The sequence below is a fragment of the Falco rusticolus genome, chromosome 4 (genome assembly GCF_015220075.1).
Source record: "Falco rusticolus isolate bFalRus1 chromosome 4, bFalRus1.pri, whole genome shotgun sequence".
NCBI lineage: Eukaryota > Metazoa > Chordata > Aves > Falconiformes > Falconidae > Falco > Falco rusticolus.
Window position 1 is genome coordinate 60,828,480 of NC_051190.1, and position 22,858 is coordinate 60,851,337.

At 39.0% G+C, this 22,858-nt stretch overlaps 1 protein-coding gene across 1 annotated transcript in view; it reads right to left on the reverse strand.

Annotated features, from left to right (window-relative positions):
- PTPRN2 (protein tyrosine phosphatase receptor type N2) overlaps positions 1–22,858 on the reverse strand; it is a 663,462-nt gene that overhangs the window by 223,785 nt on the left and 416,819 nt on the right. The window contains exon 12 of the mRNA XM_037386391.1: positions 16,114–16,178. Coding sequence (XP_037242288.1) covers positions 16,114–16,178 — 65 coding nt within the window. The remainder of the gene's footprint in view (positions 1–16,113; positions 16,179–22,858) is intronic.

The window sequence follows — 22,858 nt, forward strand, 5'->3', positions numbered from 1 at the left end:
CTATATTGAGAAACAGCTTGTTTTGTTTTTCTAATTTGGAAAACAAAGGCGCACTGCAAGCTGCGCTGACTGGGAAGTCATACATCTTTAAAACAAAGTAAAAAGGAAAGGAAAATAAGGAAACATCCTTTAGTTACAGCAGACACCTCCTTTCCTTGCAAAGTGCCCTGTCAGCATGGCCCACCTCATGCCACTTTTCAACATCAGCTGAAAAAGAATGAGATCTTTATTGTGTTTTTGTTCAGAAGTTAATACTAGGGAATTTGTTGTCTGTAAAGAGAGGGCTTCAGGCCACTGGAAAAGACTCTTCCTCTGGTGGGATCAGCTATGGAACTAATGTAGACTACAGACTCTTCACTGCATGGGCCATCAGGTCCCAAAGGGTTGCCCTGGAAGGTAGGTTAACCACTGGGCCATCAGGATCCAGCCAGGCCCAGAACGACATGGTCCAGCCTGGTACGAACATTCATCTCCCCTCACACTCAGTCTCTTTCCAGGGAAATCCATACAACAACAGGAGCCTTTGCAGCCCCACTTCAGGAAATGACCTCAACCTGCTCTTGGGGACATGGAGTGTAGGACAGGCCCAATAATGGCCTTGCATGGCCTCTTGCAAGTGTCCAGGGCTGGGACACCTGCTGGGCTTTGATTATCTGACTGTTCCAGCTCAGTGTGCTCACACACTCCATGAACACAGCCTGTGCTCAGACAGTCAGGGATGGACACAAACAGTTGAAGATCACGCTTGGGAATCCCTCGGACAGGCTTATCAGACCAACATGGAGTACAATGAACATTATTTTCACTGTTCACATCTTCAGCCAAGACTGCAGATTGTGATATCCCAGATTTACCTAGTCATTTAGACGACACAATCATCTTGACACCTCAGGTCCAGTGGAGATCAAACCCATTCAATCTCAGCTTTTAAACTGAATTCCATTTAACTATGCAGCCCTAGCCTTTGGCTTTCCCTGTAATCAGTGGTGGGAAATAAAAGGCAATTCCAATCATAGCTGGACTCTGCTGATTATAAAGCTCAGCTGACTGCACTCCTATCACAGATGATTCAGTTAAGTGCCTGTACAACTAAGTTAGGGGTGGATGATGTTAGTTGCTAATAGACTTTTCTAATCAGTGGGCTTACATCTCAGTGGAGCAGGTAAGGGTGCAGGGAAGTCTTGGGAACCATAAGCCAGTCAACCAAAGCTCTGGGAAAAGCCAGAGCCAGTCTTGTGAACTGGGAGCCTGGACACTGCATGCCTGCAAATAGCTGCTCCTCCAGTGTCCCATGAAAGAGAGCTGGTGTACAATTTCTATAAATGAAGAGGACTGCACCAAGGAAGTAACTTGCACATATCACTCATCTTAGGAAAATGACCCAGCAAATCTCCGAGTATTTGCTAATCTGTTCAGGTATTTAGCATGAGGGGATCCAGACTGGTGGTTCCCTGTACCTGCTACATTGTGGTAATTAATAGTAAAGGTATTTGTGGGCACGCAGCAAGGAGGAGACCTTGCTCCTCATTCAGCTTTACAGCCTGAATGGGCTGGGTAGGAGTACTGAATTCATATCCTGCAAATAAGTAATTTTACAACAGAGGAATTCCGTGGTTCCACCTCTCCTGAGCCAGAAAAGCCACAGCTGACACACCTTTTCAAAGTCTGCTCTCCTGACTTGTGGGCTGCTGGCAGGTTTATAAGACCATGTTTTAAATTAAGGGCAGATGCCAATACAATATATTGTTGTGCCACTGTATATAATAAAGATGACTGCCACCTTCTTGGAGATTATTTGCATTCCTAATCAGAGAAAGAATTTGGCTGAGCAAATTTGGGAGTCCCCAGGATGAAGGAAAAATTTCAGTAGAAATTTAATTGCTTGAAATGTATCAAGTTGCCATATTTTGTTTATTTCCTGAGATTCAATTACGAAAATTGCCAGCCTGCAACTCCAAATTGCATGACAACTGTTGAACTTACAGTCTCACAAGGATACTCACCCCAGAGCACAACAACACACACATTGCTCCACTACCCTAAAATAATATAAGCTGCCAGTAATTGAAAAGGGCAAAATAAACTCCGCACCTTCTTTATTCCTTGACTGGTATAATGAGGATGTCATTCTATTGTCTCCTGGGTGGGATCTCTTGCCATCTCAGTTGTTACAGGTTTTTTTCTAGACACGTTGGGTACATATATGGTTTCACTTCACAAAATGTCTCTGTGCCCTCACCAGTCTGTTCATCCTTGTCAAATCAGGATTTCACACATTGTTTTCTGCACATTCCCTAATCTTAGTGAAAGTTTCATTTCCCCAGCCCATTGCCATCGGCTATTAGTCTGGCACAAAACTCAAGCTCAAAATGAAAAAGATAAAACAGAGAAAAGTCAGCAGACACAGCTGCTATTGCTCTGCTTTCTCTTGTCACAGCTAACAAAAAGTGCTTAATAGCACCATTGTGTTACTTGTGTGCCAGGGAGACAACAAGGTGTATCCTGCCATGCCCTATGAATATTACCTATTCCTGAAATACTCTGTATCTGCCCATTAGTGTTTCCAAAGTTCACCATGGCATAGATGGAGCAAAGTTTCTTTGTCTAATGGATACAAACCAGCAATAACAATATGGTATTAGCCACTGTGGATGTTACTGACCAACAGGGTCACAGACAACACCTGGACTTACTCTAAGCTTTGACTGTTGAAATCAAAAGACCAAAGTCTTAAAATGACAATTCAAAATTTCACACATTGATAATTAATTTTTTTTTTAATATGTTATGGCATTTTCATAAGAGCTTAGTTATTTGACAGACTTTTAGCATTTTTGCCTACTTGGTATCAGCAAAGTAAAGAAACTGAGCTTGTTTAGAAAAGAGACAAAATTATTTTGCATGACAAGACAAATATGTTTTAAAATGTAATGAAATACTGTCAATTTGTTTAAAAAAAAATTAGTGGCAGATTCTGGCTTCTATGGGTGAAGAACTCTCTTCTCTGGTTTAGAAAGGAATGATTTTCCTTTTAGCATTCAAATTTGCATGCCAATATACTTTGCATATAATTTACATATCATACTGTATCACAACCACTTTGTCTCTTATTGTAAAATCCAAGATCAGCTCTGAGCATTTCATAGCCAGGATTATTAAAATATTTTGTTAAGTCAAGTCTGAAGATAAGCTTTCACCCTGATGGTCCTGGAATTGCATACTAATGGACAGGAAAGGTGAGCGGCTGGTTCAAGCACTACGTTGGGCTTTGGGTCTGGTCCCAAATTTCTCACAAGCTTCCTTTCAAATTTGGACAATTTCATTCAATATCTCCGTAACTCAGATCCTTATTTGTAAAATAAGAAAAATGATAATTTTTATTGCTTTTCTTTTCTAATCTTGTCTTTTTGAGTGATTATCTGTAATCACTCAAAGGCAGTTTTCCTATCAGTCTAGTGTGGGCAGGCACCCAGTGAGATCCCAATCCTGTCTTGAAAGCATTACTGTAATGCCCCTGTTAATCAAAACTACTCAGCCTTTTTTCAATCAAATGATTTATGCAAAGAAATATCAATTTCCTGCAGAATGATTTTTTTTTTTCATAGATCCACACAAGTTTTCAGGAAACTTTAAATAGTTTTTTTTTTTCCTGAAAAAGACATGATTTTTGGTTAAAGTTCAGATGACAGAAAGCTTTACCACCATCTACAGTTTAGTATCAGAGCACTCCTATGGGAAACTTCACCTGCTTGACTCAGAACAAGGATCTTTGTATGAACAAGGAGCTGTGTTGAACAATTCCTATCCATCCCAGGTTCATAAACTTACTGGAATATTAAAATATTTACAAAAAGTGAAACAATTCCAGGAGGCTACTACCCTGTGTAGTTGATGAGGTTTAGCCCACATAGAAAAGCAGTGCAGAAAACCAGGGTATTCCTCCTTCTGCATAAGGACCTACACCTCCATTCTGTTCTGGGTCTCTCTTGGGCTTCTATCATGAAAAAGTAGGATTTCATCCAAACGGGAAATCAGCGATGCTCCGCAATATCAAAAAGCTCTGCAGCACACAGAGCCGTATCCTGCTGAACATTAGTAGGTGTATACAGGGCACTTTTGGTGGAAACTCAGAGTGTGTGTTCTGAAGCTGCCTGTAATACTTCAGCAGTGTGAAGCAGAAGCTCCCAGCAGCAGCAGAAGTTGATTGGAAATGGGACCCAGGACCACAGCTGAGGGCCATGAAACACCTGAAGCCTCTTCCTGACCTGTGGCAAGAGCTCAAGGACATTATATAATACAAAGTACCGTAAACAGCTAAAACAGGTTGCAGAGGTTAGTGGTGTGAGTACTCACACTGTATTGGATATATTGCTTACAAGTAGCAATGCACTGCTTATTTCCAGATACTATCTTGAGATGTCTTATGGATTAATGCTTCTCTAATCAACAGATCATCATCATCATCTCTCCTCTTAAGACAAACTCGAATCAGCATTTCAGTGGAAGCTACTGTAACAGATTTTATCTTTTTTTCCTAAATATTCATCTATTGTAGCTAAAGTTACTTGTTATATATGAAGAATTCCCAATTCTCTCCAGGATGAAACAGTCATTATTTATGTTAAAATTAATAGCAAAATGTGTAAGAAGGTGAGTGAATGAAGAACTTGGATTAAGTAGTGCTGGTTAACCTCAGCGCAGACTGCTGCTGTTCTGCTGTAGAACGTGATGAACTTCACAGGGTCAATTTAGTGTTCTGGGAAAAAGCAAAAAGAAAAAAGGCAGCTCTGGTTCTAAGGAACACCCTGGTCATATGGGTAACAGTTAAGAGGGGCCATTCGTACTCTCAGGTGTACATCTTGGTAGTGCAGGTAGCACTAGAACAGGCAACAGGAATAATGGGGTTTCCCAGAAAATTTCTAACTACCTTACATTATCTGGCACCTGTGTGCCAGACACCTGTACGCTGCTGAACACCCATCTGCTATATATGCTACATGCATTTCTTTTCTTTTTCTTTAAGCTTGGCAAAGGAGTTGATTAGGAAGATAAAGTCTCTGAAAAACATTTTGGACAAAGATGCCAGCACAGATTGTACAGTAAAAGATATCAGGTCTGCCAGTACATGCACACCACACTCTGCAGGCTGCTTATACTTGCCTCTCAATGATTTATTGCACAAATTACTGGAGTTCTGAAATAGTACAAGCCATATCTCCATATTTCTATTTGGTATAGATTTGATAACGCAAGGATGCAACCTCCTCAACAAGCAATATTTGTATTCTAGCTAGTCTTTTTTCTTGGTCAGTGAGAATATCCTTTCTTTCGGAGCAGTTGCTGCTTATCTTTCCTCTCTGCTCTCTCCTGCTACAGGCAATATAGCTGAATGCTGCTGATATGATTTTTGTCCCATTCTAAATCTAAAAAAGATACCTTTTGTATGACAGTTTCCCCAAGTATTAAATAAACTCACTGATGGTATTTTGCGTTTTAAAAGGACTAAGTCACATTGCTTGTGTGTGCACAGCTATCAGCAGCTAGATGAAACCGTCTAGTGTCCAGCAGCACTCACAACTCTTCTAGGTGGATCTCAGAAAACACAATACCCTTCCAAAAAAGGATGTGCTCATATATACTTTTATATATATATACATGCAGTTACTTGTAAAATCAGAACCTTAATGATATATTTACTTTTTAAAAAAGGTCATAAACCCCCCAAGAAGTACAAGGAAGGACACAAGATTACGTACAACTACTGGCTTCAGTAATAATAATTAAAAGAAAAGTATTTCAAGGCAAACACTTCTTTTAGGACTAACCAGATTTTTGTACTAGTGTAGAAAAAAAGTTATTAAGAAATATTTTTAACTGACTATTTTAACAGACAAGTATATTGAACATATTAACTGATATAGAAAACGTACTACTCTCACATTTGGATAAACTAAGGTACATTTTATTCACATGATACCTGCAGTTGGCAACTGCCTGACTCTTCCATTCAGTGCACAGTACACAAAATAGAAGTTACCTCTTCAGGTTGTGCATATGCACACACAGATACATAGATACACATGCAAAACCCTAAAGCAACATAGTGCACTTATCTTCTTCCCATTTTTAGATCATACATATTTCATTAAGCTTCATGCAGAGTGTCTTCTGATTTATGGTAATTGTCAACAAAAGCAAAAAATGCCTACAGTTTTAACCCTGGAGTACTGGGGATTTAACTGGGATAAAATTAAAATGTTTATGGGGGAAAAAAACCCCCATAACAGCCTAAGCCACTGGGAGCTTGACCCTTGAGATGTTGTCAATTTTTTATTTTATTTTATTGTGTTTGTTGTCTGTAGAGGCAGATGCCAGAAGCAACATCTGATGTACTGGACACGTCCAGTGTTATCCCAGCATCCTCATGGCCTGGAGGACTTGGAGTGAGACTAATTTCCATATCAAACCCAATTTAGATGAAACATCTTGGTTTAAAAAAAAAAAAAGCCAGTGCATCAATAGCCCCTTGATTAGATTTTCATCTCCTGAGCAGACAACTATGAATATTTATTACCATGAATGCAGATTTCCCTCTTTCCATTGCTCTGATCTTGAATATTACCCACTGCTAATTTTTATGAAAATTTGGGCAACATAATGTTTTCACATAAACTGACAGTTCTTGAGATAATCCCGTTATTGTTTGATGGGAAATGACAGTTTCCGCTTATTCATGTGTTAACGAGGGATTAAATATTGTTTTCCATCACCGTAATCTAAGATGGACTGGAAATTAAAATTCGAACATTGTGCATTAGCAGAGCTTTGAGGAATAGAATTTGTTTGCATTCACTTAGTAAAGATCTGTAAATTAACAGTTTAAAAATCCAGTGAAAACCATACCATAAAAATGGCACTGATGTTTGTAAAATGAAGTCGTTACTCTACCTGCTAAAGGTAAAGAGCCAGAGAGAGAAACAGTTTGCAAAATGGCATCCCTTTGCAAGAGCAAGGTGCACAGTGAGCTGCTGTCAGCCCCAGTGGTCTTTGGGCATGAATGGACTGTCATTCTTCTGTGGCACAGAATCATGTCCCTTTTCCTTGTCACAGGTTCTGATATTCAAACACTTGATATAATCAGATCACATTGAAAAAATCCTCTATCATAAATCTATCAGTAACAGTAAAAGCAGTCATACTGACCCAGGAGCTGTTTTCATGCATGCCAAAGTGCTGTGCTCACACCCTATCCAGGTCTTGGCACGCAGTACATAGACACATATAATTCTTCACTGAAATGGGTATTTTGCTGGAGCTGCAGTATACAGATATAATGGATCAGTTATCTCCTCAATGCTTATGCCTAATTCCCAGCAATGCAAATCAGAGATACCTATATGTACCAAAGTGAAAATAGAGACCTATGGGTGGCATTCATGAGCCACCATTACATTGCTGTTTCAACAGAAGCTTTGAGTTAAGTAGGTTTGCAATTCTACTAAAAAATGCCCCAACATCTCCCTTTCATACCAGTCAAAGTGCAAATAATCCTAAAACTATGCTTAGTCAAAGCAACTCAAACATCTACCTAACCAAACATCAAAACTATCTCATTAGGATAAATATTGCTGATTCATGGAAATAAGTAACAAACCAGCTGCAACAAAACTAATTTAATAGGAATTCTCATGGTTGAATTTGGAACCTTGTTAAAAATATTCTGACTAAGAAATGATGTCATGTGTACAGCACATAAAGCCTTGCATTCTGAAGGATGCTGAAGTGATGGACGGGCAGCAGCACTATAGCAATGTTGCCTCTAAGGATGGAAACTCAGTGATGTACAGGTGCAAAACTGTTCTGGGCAGGACAAAGGAGAATGCGCTACCAAACCTTCAGCCTTCCCAGAAAGCACATCTGATCTAAAGTTTTGCAGCCTAGTTCTAAAAAACCTGCAATAAATGGCACAGCAATTCTTGTAAGTAGATAGGAAAAAAAAAGTCACTAGCTGCAGCTGAAGCTTTAATTCTTAGGGAAACACATGCCTTAAACACCTGTGCTACAAGGCAGACCACTCTGGAACTGCCTGCTGGGAACGGTCCCTGGCCCAGATCTTGCTTAGATTTAGAAGCAAAACAGCCTAGAGTACAAGCTGGCACAGGACGCGATGTGAGTGACCATGCCAACAATTACAAGTACAGATGAATGTAGGACCATGACAGGCTCTGTGCCCTGTTCTTGTTTATTTTGCTAAGGCTGACATAGATATAAGGCCCCTGATGCCAGGGATTTATACACAAAGGTTGGATGTCTCACAGCTTGAATCTTAGTTCAAGACACTTACCCTCCTAATGCCTACAGAACGAGAGCAGAGGTCCTGGCACATGGCTTACCATGTCGAACTGGAGAGGAGCATTTGCTTCCCAGGGACTGCTAGAGAGAGGGCTGAGGGGACGCGATCTGCTACCTCCTCCTCTTCTCCAACAGTTAAATCTGTGTAGATAACTATGTAAATAGTTAAATAGCTTGAAATCCCTGTGTTCCTGCCAGGATCAAGCTCTTGCCTCTGGAGGTGGAAGAATCTCCCTTGTCACAATTTCTGACCAGTTCTATCACTCAAACTTCAGATGGTTAAAGAGAATTTAATCTTAATCCACAGTTTACCCAGCCAACCCATTACACCACTAACAATTTTGTTTTCCTTTGAGTCATAATGAACTGGCTGCGGGTAGAGGGAGGATGCTGAATTTCATGAATCAGTGAGATACCTAGTACAAACAATCATGTTCTCCTATGTAAAGATCCTACATGCCTTCTTTATATATATAACAAATGCAGGATGCCAAATCACAGGGTAGATGATAACTGATTTTTAAGCAGAATTACCCTGCAGTTTGCTTTATGTAGTCAGTACTACTATCTAAATCTCCTTTCTCTACATATCCATGATGGTTTGTAAGGGAAACTGCTTTAAAAACAATGGTATGACACGGCCTAAAATCAAGACAAAACCTTAAAACAATCATATGCTACTTTTTTAACAGAACAACGTTAACAAAGACAAAAAGGAACAACACTGGTAGGATGCATAAGTTCCTGAAGCCACAAGGCAAACCGTATCTTGTTTCATTTTACATGATTCTGAATAAAAATTGAATTGCTTTAGTTGCCATGACAACTGCCACATCACTTGGCACTTCTGCTCCTTTAAATCACACAGTGCTACTGTAAAGGAATTCATGAAACAACATGACACTTGAATACTTGTGCTTTTTATACTGTTTCAGGAGGAAAACATAAATCAATATAGACTGATAGTTGTCTCTGAAAATCAGGTTTGTTGTATTTTTCTTAACATTATAATCTCCTCATTTCCTTGTCGTGATCTTTAAAAATTTGTAAAGAAGGTGGAGGGCGTTGTCACAATCAGAGCACAAGGAAAGAAATTACTACTGACACCTGATTTCCAAACTGAAGCTGTGACCTGTCATTCAGATGTCAAAATACCTCTGCTATGCAGTATTCAAATCAAATACAGGGGATAAACATTGGAACTTTGCCCCTCCACAACCAGAGACAGTGTGATATGTGACAGAAGACAGTCTCAGTAGCATCCAGGCATCTCTTTAAACTTAGCAGTAGCTTAAAAGGAAAGTCTAACTATATACTTAAAGATAAAGCATATTCTAAATGTTTGCAGAATTGGGGCCATGATTTATGTTGTTTTAGTATGTTCCGTATATAACATGCAGTCACAGAAGTTATATGACAAAATAATGTGGTAAAATTATATACATATTCATGCTGCATATTTTTTGTTTTTATTTTGCTGTTTATTAACACTCTGGATGCAATTTATTTGAAAAGCAGCCCTTTAGTGGGCTGTGTACCATAATGAATAGTTAATAAATAGCATTACCATTATCTCTAAATACTAACTAAAATGCATTTTGCAAAAACATACAAGATCTTAAATAAATGAGCCATAGAGCTCCATCATTCTCTTTGGAGAAATTTAATGTTCTGTTTAGTTTTATTCCTTAAGGCTCGTGAAGCATTACTTCTAAACGTTACTGTATGACTAACTTCTGATTAGCATCACTTTACTATACAAGTATACTCACAGAACTGTAATAGTCAGATATTATTCACTGTCAGTAAAACTCCATAAAAGTAGTATATCAGTAGTAACATTCTATGTAAAATATAGTCTATGAATTTTTAAGGGTTACACAGCTTTAGATGCTGTAATTTGTGTGTGTGGGATAAGGTGAATCTTCCTCATTGTGCCTTCACCAAGAATATTTCTAGGATTGTACTCCTTAAAGTGTTTCATTTCATGTTTTCTTCTTTATATATATATAGCCTTCAAGTTACATGCCTTAAAGCAAAGACCCCCTCTGTGACCTGATGCATGCCTTGCCCATAGCAATGTGTGCTGCTCCAGAACACTGTCCTCCTGGAAATCTCTGTTAACTGCTAATCAACACAGCCACAGTGATCAGCGAGAGCCAGCAGCAAGGGCTGTCTGCAGGATCTCCAATCCCACATCTCACGTTACAGGAAAAAATTAATTTGTTGATCTCAAAGCCATGGGTTTTGTAGGAAAAAATACTGAAAGCAGACTCATGGAAAAAGCCCTCCCTGGTGTGCCCTGGTGCAGGAGTGCTTACACTGTAATGCAGAGGTGTATTCCCTCATATGCACCTGTGTTGAGCTTCAGCCCAATTAGTTCTGCCAAGAGGAGGGTGGGTTTCAACAAAAGTTGAAAAACTTAGCTGTGACGGGCTAAAACTGGAATATTTATGCATGCACTGCTGCTATTCCTACACTGCGGTCAGTACCAGAGCTACCCTAACTGACCTTGGGTACAGCATCCCTTCCCATCCCAGTTTACCTCTGGGCATGATGGGTGCTCCAGATCAGGAGTGTTTGCTGAGTGCCCAGATGTCACTGTAAGAAAGGCAGCTGGAGTTAGTTTGGTCTTTACAAGCCAAAATCCAACCCTCAGCATTCTACCTAGTAGTCAGAGATCAGAAAAAAGCTGACACCTTATTCTACAGGAACTGCAAATGATTTGTCAAGTTCTGCACTCACTCCCATTTTTTATGGATTTCCAATGTCATACTGGGTAAAATGTGGATACACAGACATTAATGACAAAATTTGGCAACATTAAGGCAGATAAGTTAGAAATCCAACTCCTGCCTCAAAGATGCTTGCACAACCCTGGAAACTCTTATCATGTCCTCTAGCTTCTCTAGAGTTTTTAAATGCAGACTTCTTTATTGTAGTAACATCACTTTATGCAACATCAATGTAATTCTACAACTATCAAGATATCTATAAATGAGAACAACCTGAAGCATGTCAAAATATCACTACTCTATTTTAGAACATCTAGAGGTATGGCAGTGTTCATTTTGCATATATTTTGGGTTATCTCCATTTGGTTTAGAAAACTATTCTAATTCTTATGTCTGCTATATGAGAACTATGATTCAAATTTTACAAACAAAGTTACAATTCCAATGATGATTCTGTTTTATGCAGCCCTACTGGGAAATTGAAAGACTTAATTTAAAATAATGTTTTCTGGAGTGGGTACTGTTTTAACAGTTCAAGACAGAAACAGTGCCATTGCCTCAGCTTGTTTCAGGCTTTGATTCAGAACATTTATTATTCACAGACTCTTAGCCTCCAAAACCTGATTTGAATCATTACACTTTCTCGAGCCACTGGAGAGCCTAACCTGTTACTCTGAAATTGTGTGGAAAACAAATTTCAGCCAACAGCTGGATAAACAGTTATTTTTCCATGCCACAGCAACTGCATTTGAACCATTATTTGAAATTTTCTTAAACTGGAGCTGGACTTGAACCAGACAAACTCCAGTTACAGCCACCTCAGCATGGAATTGAACAGAAAACTGCTGCACTTTTATAGTAATTCAAAAGTCTTCTGTGATGAGGAAGAAGTGGTTATGTTCCTAAAGGATGCGGAAGGAATTCCAGGTTACCCAGTGAACTCTGTGTGGGGCTGTGGTTCATGGTGCTTACCGAGCTCCCTTGGGCTGGAGAGCAGCTCCTGGATACAAGTCCAGTTGGAATCGTGTTTGCCTGGGACTGGGGATCCCAGCCCTGCTGAATCCTGAACTCAGCGGGAGTCAGGTGGAGCTGTGCTGCTCTAAGGAGGCTTTCGCTCCGTGTGAGACCGAACGCTGTCCCAAAGATATCATAGGGGTGCTTAGCCACGCAAAGCAACAAATTCAAGATGTATTTCTGCAAAATGCAATGGTCCACGTCAAATTGGAAGATAGGAAAATGGAGTTATGGGTCCTGCTTAAATGCTGTTTAGCTCTTCAGGTTTTTTACCAGTACTATGCCTCTTACGGTATTATGCAAATATACACATAGATAACACTTACATTCATACACTCACATACGCTCAACTAGAGGAGGTTCTTGAACTTCTAAAGATGACCTTAGGACTTCAGAGATTTATTTCATGTGTGGGAGATCAAAAGAAAATACCTCAAAGACGACACCAGCTTTACTGTATCTGAATAACCAAGAAGGTGTGAAAGAGCTCATGATGAATTTAGCTGGTGCAAACATCATGCATGACAATGACTCAAATCTTGGAAGGCTACTGTATGGAGTTTTAGAGATGTTATAGGTGCTGGAAAACTCCAAACAGAAGATAAACATCTTAGGAAATATAATTCCAGAGGCAGTCAGCACTACAGCAATGCACACATCCCTAGGATTTCAATGTTGGCAGTGGTTTTCCCTACAGTGGAGTTATTCCTGGTTTTCTAGTATAACAGCCTTCTTTCAAACCAGATAGGTGCCAAAATAATTAGCACTTTAAGAGCGATACACAGCACATTGAGCTCCAGTCCAAGTCTATTGAATACTCTGTCAGCAAATGTTGGATGTTGAGGTGGATGTGCTGTGGAAGTCCCAGTATGGGTCTGTTCCACTATGACCTGAAGGAAGCTCTGCTTACCCACAGTCCAGACAACGCTTTGCACTATATCATCCAAACCTTCCCATGAAACATATAGAACATTTAAGTCAACATCCTGACACATGAGCAGCTTCTGACACTGCAGCTCAGGAACTCATTTTTAATCCTGCTAAAGCAGAGCCTCTCCTATGTTGATGCAATGCAGCTAACCTCAGCTCTATCCCAGAAAACTCACTGAAGCTGCGGAAATCTTTTGTATGACATAAAGATGATGAATTGTATTGTAGCTGTGGTAGACTCCAGACCCGTGTTGTTAATGACTACATAGCACATGTTTATGCAGTGACATAAAAGCAATTCATCACCCCTCCCTGGACTTCACTGAATGGCTCAGTAAATTTGGTATGAATTTTATAATCTGTTGTTGGTTTTGAAATGCTTTTCTTGAGATGGAAAGTGAGAGATTGAGAAGCTCTGAGAAGCATTTACCTTTACAAAGAGGCAGTTTCCTTCTACTGCACCCAAGGCCTGGGTAGTCATTGGTGTCTACACATTCCTTACTGAGGCACAAATCCTGTCATCATAGACCAACACCTAAACCAGATTCTACTGTCCAGAGCAACACCGGAATTATTGCTGAGCTTAGAACAATTCCTGCATTTGTTTATACAGCTGCTCCATTTGCCACTAGTATCTCAGCTATATTTCTCTTGAGCTATTTCAGATAAGAACGTTGCCATGCAAAATTAATCCTTTTTGTTTTGCAGTCCTGCAAGTAAAGATTATATATCCATTAACTTTGCCATGAATCTGACCCACTATTCAAACAAAAAGGCCATTTCTCATTCTGAAAAAAGATTTTTTTTCTAAGTACTTCTGATTTGAGCATCTTGACTTTGATTTACAGTTACCTTTACATATAATTCTATTCCTACTTGTGAAGAAAAAAAAAATCCTTATTCAACAAAAGGCTCCTTCATTATGTTAAAATATGTACTTTCTATTGTTTTAACACTGTTAAACACCAGGGTGAATAAAAAACAAACTGCAAAACTGGATTAACAGAGTTAGATTTAACCTGACATAGCCTGAATCTGATACCCCATCAACAAAGAAACAGCTTGGTTACAGCACTCCATTATTTTTCATGTAGGTGAGACTGCAGAAATGTATTCATTATGTACACAATCATATCTGATAAGTCTTAGAAAGGGGAATGTACACAGCTGGGAGAATCCACATGCAACAAAATATATAAGCAGCTGATAAATGTTCTTCCATCACCTTAATGCTCCAAACCACTTGGTTCTTTCGTTGCTGATCACCATATATCAGATGTAACCTGGAATATCTTTAGGCCAAAATCCCCTCAGTTAATTGATTTTCAAATTTTGCCTTCTAAAAATAAATATTTGGCAGAGTATAAAGCACAACCTTCTGTCAAAGTCTTTATTAATCCAAGTAGTATCACCAGTTTTTTAAAAAGCTATGATAGCCTAAAGGCATGGGAGATGAGTTCTGCTTACTAAACCAAGCACAAGAACCAGATCAGGGAGATCTCTAACCTAAAAACTTGTTCATTTTCTCCAGTTCTATTAGCTGGTCTTAAAAAAAGCTAAAGTCCTCGAGGCTATGTCTCCAGTATATCCTTAGAATACCACGGTTACAACAACGCTAGTACTACAATGTGGATTAATAATGCATTTAGCAGGTGACAACTTCTTGCATTTCAAGTATTCCAAAATGCTTGCTTTCTCCATTGACCACATATGAGACAACAATTCATTTAAGAGTAAGTGTATGAAGTGAAGTGGGCTTTCACTTTCCAGCTGACTTTGAAGCCAGCTGGAATTCACTCAATGGCTGGAATTGGACAAAACACATGGAGGTATTTCATTAGCATGAGAAATCCTGTTAGGTAAACTTTTACTGCTTGTGGCTTCCACAGTCTGTGCCACAGTCCTGGTCGTCCTGTCACTTAGCAGAAGCCAGGGCTTGTGGACAGCACAAACAGGCTTCAATCTGGCTTGAAATCAGGACACAGCCTGAGGTGCACAGCCACGCTCCATGATACACTTCCCAGCTCTTGAATTATGCACCTTTAAGAACCTCGACTAGTTAAATCAGCTCAAGTCAAGGAGAGATGCTGGTTTGCATTTTCTGATGGTTTCACCTATGTGTGTTTCCACATTCTAGTTCTTACAGCTTTGACCCTGGGCATCTCAGCAGGTCTCAGTGTTGGTAAATCTTCAGGACAAAGTCTTTTAATAATGTGAATAAAGTTACACTTTAATAATGTGAATAAAGTTACACAAAGAACCTCAGAAATCCTGGCAAGTTAAGTTCTTAGGCATGAACTGATAAAAATTAGAAATATAGAAAATGAAAATCAGTAAAAAAAGAAAAAAAGTAAATTCTTTCAGTATATTAAGTTAGTAATTCATTATTCTTAACACCGAGAATAATGTAATCACAAGAAAAAGGCATTTGTCTAGCCCTGTGAGCATTCACCACTATCAAAATTACTTAAATGAAAAGGAGAAAAAAGATAACTGTGTACACAAAATTAGCACGAGAATTAGCAATCAACTGTAGTTCATACAAGGTTCTTAGCAGATAGCATCATCTTTATTAATAAATGATGAACTGCTTAGTGGAGTTTTTGCTTAGTGATATCACCATAATAACAGACACATGTTTTATTTATGTTTCAAGTTACATCCAAAATAAGCAAGTCATTCACTGTCAGATTCCCTCTAACATCTGAAGACTCTTTACCCCAAATTTAAACTTTCATTGATCTAGACGAGATAGCACTCCATCAAAACCAAGGGGAATAATACGATGACTTCAGTTGCTGTGCACATCTTTGGGGATTTTGTTTCTGTGATACAACAAAGCAAAAACCCGCATTTCTTAAAGCCGGCTGCACTTTTCTTATAAGGATGGTATTTTTTTCTCTGTGGGATACAGTTCTATTTGTGCAGCAGATTGTATTTTGACAGATGCAACTGTATCATAAAAAGGCCCTTAGCACTATCAGACTGGTAGCTCACAAATGTTCATGAGCTCCAGGATTTCTTGAAAAAAACCAACAATTAAAATGTTTTTGAGAGTGTAAAAAGCCCCCAAGCCACTTACCTCCCCCACACCAGTCTGCAGAATTTTCAGTCCAGTTGTTTTTTCAAGCTTCTCTTTGTTTATGGCTGTAAGGAAAATGAGATTGAAAGAGTTACAGGAAAGCTGGAATATGCATGTTTTTGCAGCATTTATGATGTAACTGACCTGCTTTCCTCCATCAGTAAATTCATGAGGGTTCCTTCTTATGCCACCTATGGAATATCTTTCACTGATAGCAACTCTGCTAGTCAGTTTTATAAATGGACAGGTATGCCACTAATTGTTCATTATTATGTGAAAAAGAAAGCCAAACTGATTCTAGTTCCTTTGCATACACAGCACCACACAAACTTATATACAATATGTTTGGGAAATTCTCTTCAGTGGAAACTTCCCACTCTTTTGCTTGCAGTGAAGAGCAGGGCAGCACCTTGCCATTACCACAGCACTGTCACTGTGTAGGACATTTCACAATAAATAGACCCTTATCTAGCAGGTAAGATAAATAGTTTATTTCACAACATTGGGATGCAACTCAAAATGTTTTCTTTTTTTGAAATTTAGTTTTTTTCCTATTTATGAGCTTCTATACCAGTAAAAGCATTAAAAAAAAAAAAAAAAAAAAAAAAAGCAATCCAGCATAAATCAGCTAAACACAAACAGAGGTAGTAATCACTAAGACTACACTTATACTTGAAAACCCAAACATGCCCAGGGCATGAAGCTGAGCACTATCTTACCAGTGCCCATATTTTTCAGTCATTGCTATGGTCTTCACAAGATTTTGGCCTTTGCCTAGCAGCATTCTCACAAAACAATGCTCAACCGCAGCTCTGGGGACAGTCCAAGGATGAGATTATTCCCACCTAGGGGTATAGGTAAGGTCATCCAGTTTTGGATGCGAGGACTTTAACCTTCTAGATGCAAATTGTGACAGTGGGACTCTTGGCCAAAACCCAGGCAGATGGCTTGATTTATTTGTGAATAGAAATGAAGCCTTGTAGCCTTGTTAAACTCTCCTCCCTTCAGCAGTCTAGTCATTAACTGTGTAACCCAAGTGAGTCATCTAGGTTCTCTCCGCAGTCAATGGAAAGGGATGAACATTTAATATGATGAGTCATCCCACATATCTTACACGCATCTGCAGGCACCTATCTCTTTCGTTTGATTATGGACACAGTTTGGACAGACTCAGCTTTTCAGTTTAAGTTGCCTAAAAGAAACATTCCTACCAGAAAGGACAAGAAGTATGCTAGAACATATTGTACACTGTAAGTTTACATAAAAATACCAACAGAGATTAATATATTTTTCTTTCATTTGTAAAAAATGCTCTTTAATTGTTGGCATTTGAGACATATTCATAGCAGATCAGAGTGCAGCAGACGGTTCTCAGAAGCAATATTACTGTGAGCTGAGAATTCAGTTTGTTTAAAGTGCAACACAAATGACTCACATTTATTTCAGAGATGAGGTGTATTATTAGGGCTCGATCTCACCTCATACATCCAAAATATGGAAAGATTTTGGTAAGTGCTTTTAAGTGCAAAGACTCGAGAAGTGAAACTGTAATACAGAGAAACTTTTCTGACTGCCTTCAGCAAGGGATGAACATTGCCGGTGATTCAAATGGAGAGGAAAGTCCTGCCCACATTTTAGGCCCCTGCACAGCTTCACTTTTGCTTCTTTTTAATATGCTACCAATTAAGCAGATAGGAACATGGAGTCCCAAGTTAAGAAAGCTGAAATGCATGTTTTGTTGGATGACAGCCTAGAAAACTTACACAATACTCACATACTTAACACTTATGCCATGCTTTACATATTTACAAACATTTATTCCACTCAGAGTCACAGGGACCACATGAGGAGAGTTGCCTGGACCATGCAATTTGAGTTTACATTTTCACTGTGTTGTATATGTTGTGCAGTATGGATTTCCAAAACATAAGTAAATCTTTGCCAGCAAGCTTGATTTTCAGCCTTCCAATGGACTCTGGACTATGTTACTTCACTGATGGCTGATGACCTGCCATGTCTAACAGCATTATCCCTTTTGGATGTGCCATTTTGCTGCAAAGTTGTGCCATGCTACCACACTGACCACATCACACCCAGCATACAACTTAAAGGTAGATTTCTACTGAATGAAAATATGTAGAAACCTCCATAGCCTCCTTCAAAGAAACCAAGTGGTCCAACAAATGATTCTTTGGTAGCTTAAGATAAAGAAAACTACACAGCAGAGTGGCTGCAAAATGAATGGGTATAAGTACGCAACAAGGCTTAAATCCCAGTGTGTAACTTCCTACCACATGAACAGTTAATGGAAAATATTGGGTCTGCTTAATCACCAGATTTTATAATTACTATCACATATTTGACCTCCTTTTTATAGGTTTCCTGCAGACTTTAATTACTGAAGCTTTGATATTAAAAAACAAAAAAAAAGTTTACTTAACACCCCCTTCCCACCCTGATATTGGCTAAAACACAAAGGACAGGTCTACCAGCCGTGCTAACATAAAGCCTGCCAAAATTAGGAGCCACGAAGACAACGACATGTTATTGATTAAATCATAACCTGAAAATGGTCAAGCTCGGGCACTGTCAGACTGCAGAGAAAGACAGAGCAGACTGTCTCCGGCATGTTCACTCCAGGCATGTACAGGAGCGCATTGTAGCTAACCTTGAACTCCACAAGCAGCTCAGGAAGGTCAAGAAATTCTGTCAAAAACAGTGGTGCTGAAGCTGAAGCATCAACTACATATCAAGCAGCTGCCTCAAGATGGGGAACAGTGAATGTAACTATTTAAATTTTTCTGTGCATAACTGTAATTGAGAATTTAAGACAGTAAACAAGAGTCGATAGCCTATAGATAGGTGAGGAAAAAGTGGTGGGAAAACCAATTCAGATATTAAGAACAAGGCACTAATCCTTTGAAAATTGGCCAACATTTATAAAAAGTATTTTAGTTTACAACCTGTTAGCTTTTATTCCAATACAAATATACAGCAGATGATGTTTCTGTTTCAAATTTTATGAACTGGAAATGATAATTCTGGGTAACACGGTATATTGCACATTCCATCAAAGTTGATTTTTTATGGCCACAGTTTAAAGTCCTGAAATACTAATGGAGAACTGACAAACTCATCAGCACAGAGGCATAATAAAAACAGCTATGCAAAAAAAGGCAAAAATCTCCAGACTAACTCAGTTAGCAACATATAAATCCCTTTTTTTAATCTTCCACTGAAACAAAAAGAGCTTCCAAACACACAAAAAAGGAGGCCTTTAAATTAAATTCACTAGATGAAGGATATGCAAATTACCTGAAGAAGCGGAGCCCTATAATGTTCTCAAAATTCTGCAATAGCCTATTTAATTAGTATTTTAATTTATCAGAATAATTCTTTGCACTTGACAATTTATGCAGTATTCCATATAATTAAGCACGTAGCTACAGTGGAATAATTTTGCCTACTCTCTGTATACCAGTTATTTTAACCTGAAAGAATCTGTGGAAGTCTCTTCTGTGATCTAAATTACAATGGGGACAACTTAATGGCTTTTCTCTATTACAGGGCATGATGAGGGTGTTACTGAGTGTTTAAGGGTAGGGATTGTTACCGTTCGTAGGCTTCACTAACCTGAGGGAGCTCTGATGTGTTTTCTGAGAGCTAACATTTATTTTCTTTAGCAAAGTTATCTGTCAGTGGCACAGTCAGGAATTTGGAGTGTCTAGTTTTGTCGTTGGCAGGTTTAACCTTAGAGCCTGTCAGTTATTAGGTGAAGCAAGTTATACAGGGCTTCGAGGAGACCTCCAGCCTCATTACAGCACTTCTGGAGGAAGGAAGCCCTGAGAAATGAGTGAGTGGTTTACAAAGGTTTGCTATAAAGCAGGTTGCCAAGCACAACCTCACCCTCCAGCTTACTCATGGGACTGCATGCTGGCACAAGCAAGACAGTTTGTGTCAAACCTTGCGCAAGCGAGGTTTGTGCAGGAGGCTTCCTCGGTCTGCCTCCTGTGCTGCTGCAGGATTTACCTGCTCCAGAGAAGAAATCATCCTCAAATAAAAAAAGCATTTGTGGGAAGATGGTGGAAACCTTATTTTTCTGCTGTGAATCTGACTTTAAGGGTGTGCTGTACGTAATTAAATGAAGAAAAAAAAAAAAAAAAGTACTTACAGACGTATGATTCTCCTGACCTCTATTACATGCCCATTTTAGAATAAGCCAATTGATGCCCTAGACTTACTAACTATATTGACTGGATATCCAGTCAATAAAGTGATGGAGGGCAATTAATTCAGATTTACTGTAGGCTGTCATATGAATTCTACAAGAACCATCTTCTTCCCATCAGCTAGTTGCAAAACTCCTTTCACAGAGTCACATTCAGAAGAATTTCATTTCTTATACCCTCTTTGAGGAAAGGGTAAATCCAGAGAGATGGTAAGCATTTATTACAGCTTTTAACTCTTTAACAAGTTTCCCAAATCTAAGACAAGCAGATCTACTTACTTCAAGTTAGTCTTTGCTTTCTCCTCCCCTACAAAGAATCCCCTGATTATATAGGAAGTTTCTTTACAGGGTGGACCAGAAAGACTGCCTTTATGTTTGACAGGCCCACACACCATGCCATGCATATACGTAGCAGATACTAAAACCTTTGTCCATTGCAATTCAATGAAAATGGATTTCCATAACACTTGGGCTCTCTCCCTGTTGACAACACCACAGTCCCAGAGTAAACATGCCTTTGAATAGTCAGTGCACCTCCTGAAACTGCTGAGGCATTCACACCACTAAACAAGAATGGGACAGAGGAAAACCACACAGTCGGTTCCACGTTCTCTGAGTCTTTTCCCTACAGAGCCACCCAATGTTCCATAGGTTTTTCCCACCTCGCTCACTTTCCTTTGTTGAAAAGTAATTAAAAGTACTTTAATTAACTTTGAATTAGATGCTTCGGTATAACCATGTGCAGAAGAATAGACTTTCTGAAATATGAGATAAACTCTCCCTGTCTTTGGCATGTATCTACAGGGTGGTGTGTGATGCTGTGCCCAGCCCTGGGCACTTCTTCCAGGGTCTACAGCCTGTGAATCTCCCTGGGCAGGAGTAGCATAAGGCTGCAAGTAAAGTCAAAATCACAACATGAGCATTCAAAATGCTCCAGCTTGAAACAAAAATGACTAACTCAAGTGGCCAGATACAAGGAGAAGGGTTCCTTTACTAAATTTTACAGTTCAGTTAGTGAAGTACACAGGCTGCGGTCAAAAGGTATTTTGTCTTCCAGTCTTTCTTGGGTGATAGCATGAGATAGTTGCTTCATGTGTAATTTCTAGTTAACTGGCATCCAGGCCTGGAATGAAAATGGTTGCAGAACAGGCAAAGCCACAGAGCTTTGCCTGTTCTGAGACAACCTGATAAATATTATGTCATATTCAATTTTCAAGTCGTTTTTCAAATTATTTTAATTAGATATTGTTTCAGTCTCATGTGCATTAATTTAATTTCTGATATCAACATTTCAACATTCAATCTGTTCAGATGGAGCACCTTGCTGCCTGGAGTAATTTAAAATATTGTTTGCATCTCCACCGATTTTGAGGGCACACATCCTTTACAACCTGCTCTAGCCAAGAAAACCAGCAGATGGAAATCCAGGCCATGCTCACCACTCCGAGTGCACCTTTGCATTCTCAGAGTTTTTGGTGTAAGACAGCCAAATCTCCATGCACACCATCAAGGAATTTTCCATCTCTATTTGCCTTTAATTTTGGTCAAAAATACACACAAAATCCATTTGTCAGGCAAGTAACAGCACCACATGCTGCGGTAAGAGAAAAATTGCCCCTTAGTTGGGTAGCTGGCAAGAACTGTCCATTTTTTTAAACCCATTCACTAAAAAAACCATCACTTTCCCCTCTTTAAACTATCCACCTCCCATGTCCCTCATGTCCATTGGTCAGATAATATTCAAGGATAGAGCAGCAAAGACCTGATCAGTCCGGACCTCATGTAGCTGTCTGTTTGCATAGATTAGGTATTTTAAACACATTCTTTCTGCCTGACTGCTTGCATTGATTTATTTTCAGTTATTTAATAAATAGCTGCTCAATTGTACCTTCTCCCTTAACTGTCCTTTAAAATAAGCACACTGCTATTCTAAAGTGTGGTATTTAAATTGTAGTAAAGGGGTTTGGGATATATGCAATAACATTTTTGTATTTCTCTGGAGATTTTTTCTTAATGGTGGGATCCATCTCTTCTAACTTTGCTGTCTCAACTAAGAAATCAGTCAGGGTTCCCTCACTAGTCAAGAGAAGTAAATAGATATTGCTAGAGATTGACTTATTCCATCCTGAGACAGGTTTCATTTATTCATCATATATAAATATAGGCCTGGAAAGGCCTGTTGGGTCAATCAATCCAATTTTTTTTTTATTTTTTTTTTCCCTACAGGCATACCCTTGTAAGAAACATCTGTATACAAGCTTACAAGCTCCAAAATACTTCAGCAGTAAACCAGTCCTATAGTCAATCCTATGGCTACAGAGAGGAATTTTCAAGGTGTGGTGTCAATGTGATGGTTCCGCTCCCAAAGTATGACCAAATCAAGTTTATATGAATTAGAACTGTAGAAATGAAAAAACCCTTTATCTATTCTACATACTTTCTTGCAGAGCTTCAGAAACCCATTATCAAAAATATTCTCCTCAATAATATAAGGAAGTTGATGCTCATCAATAGAAG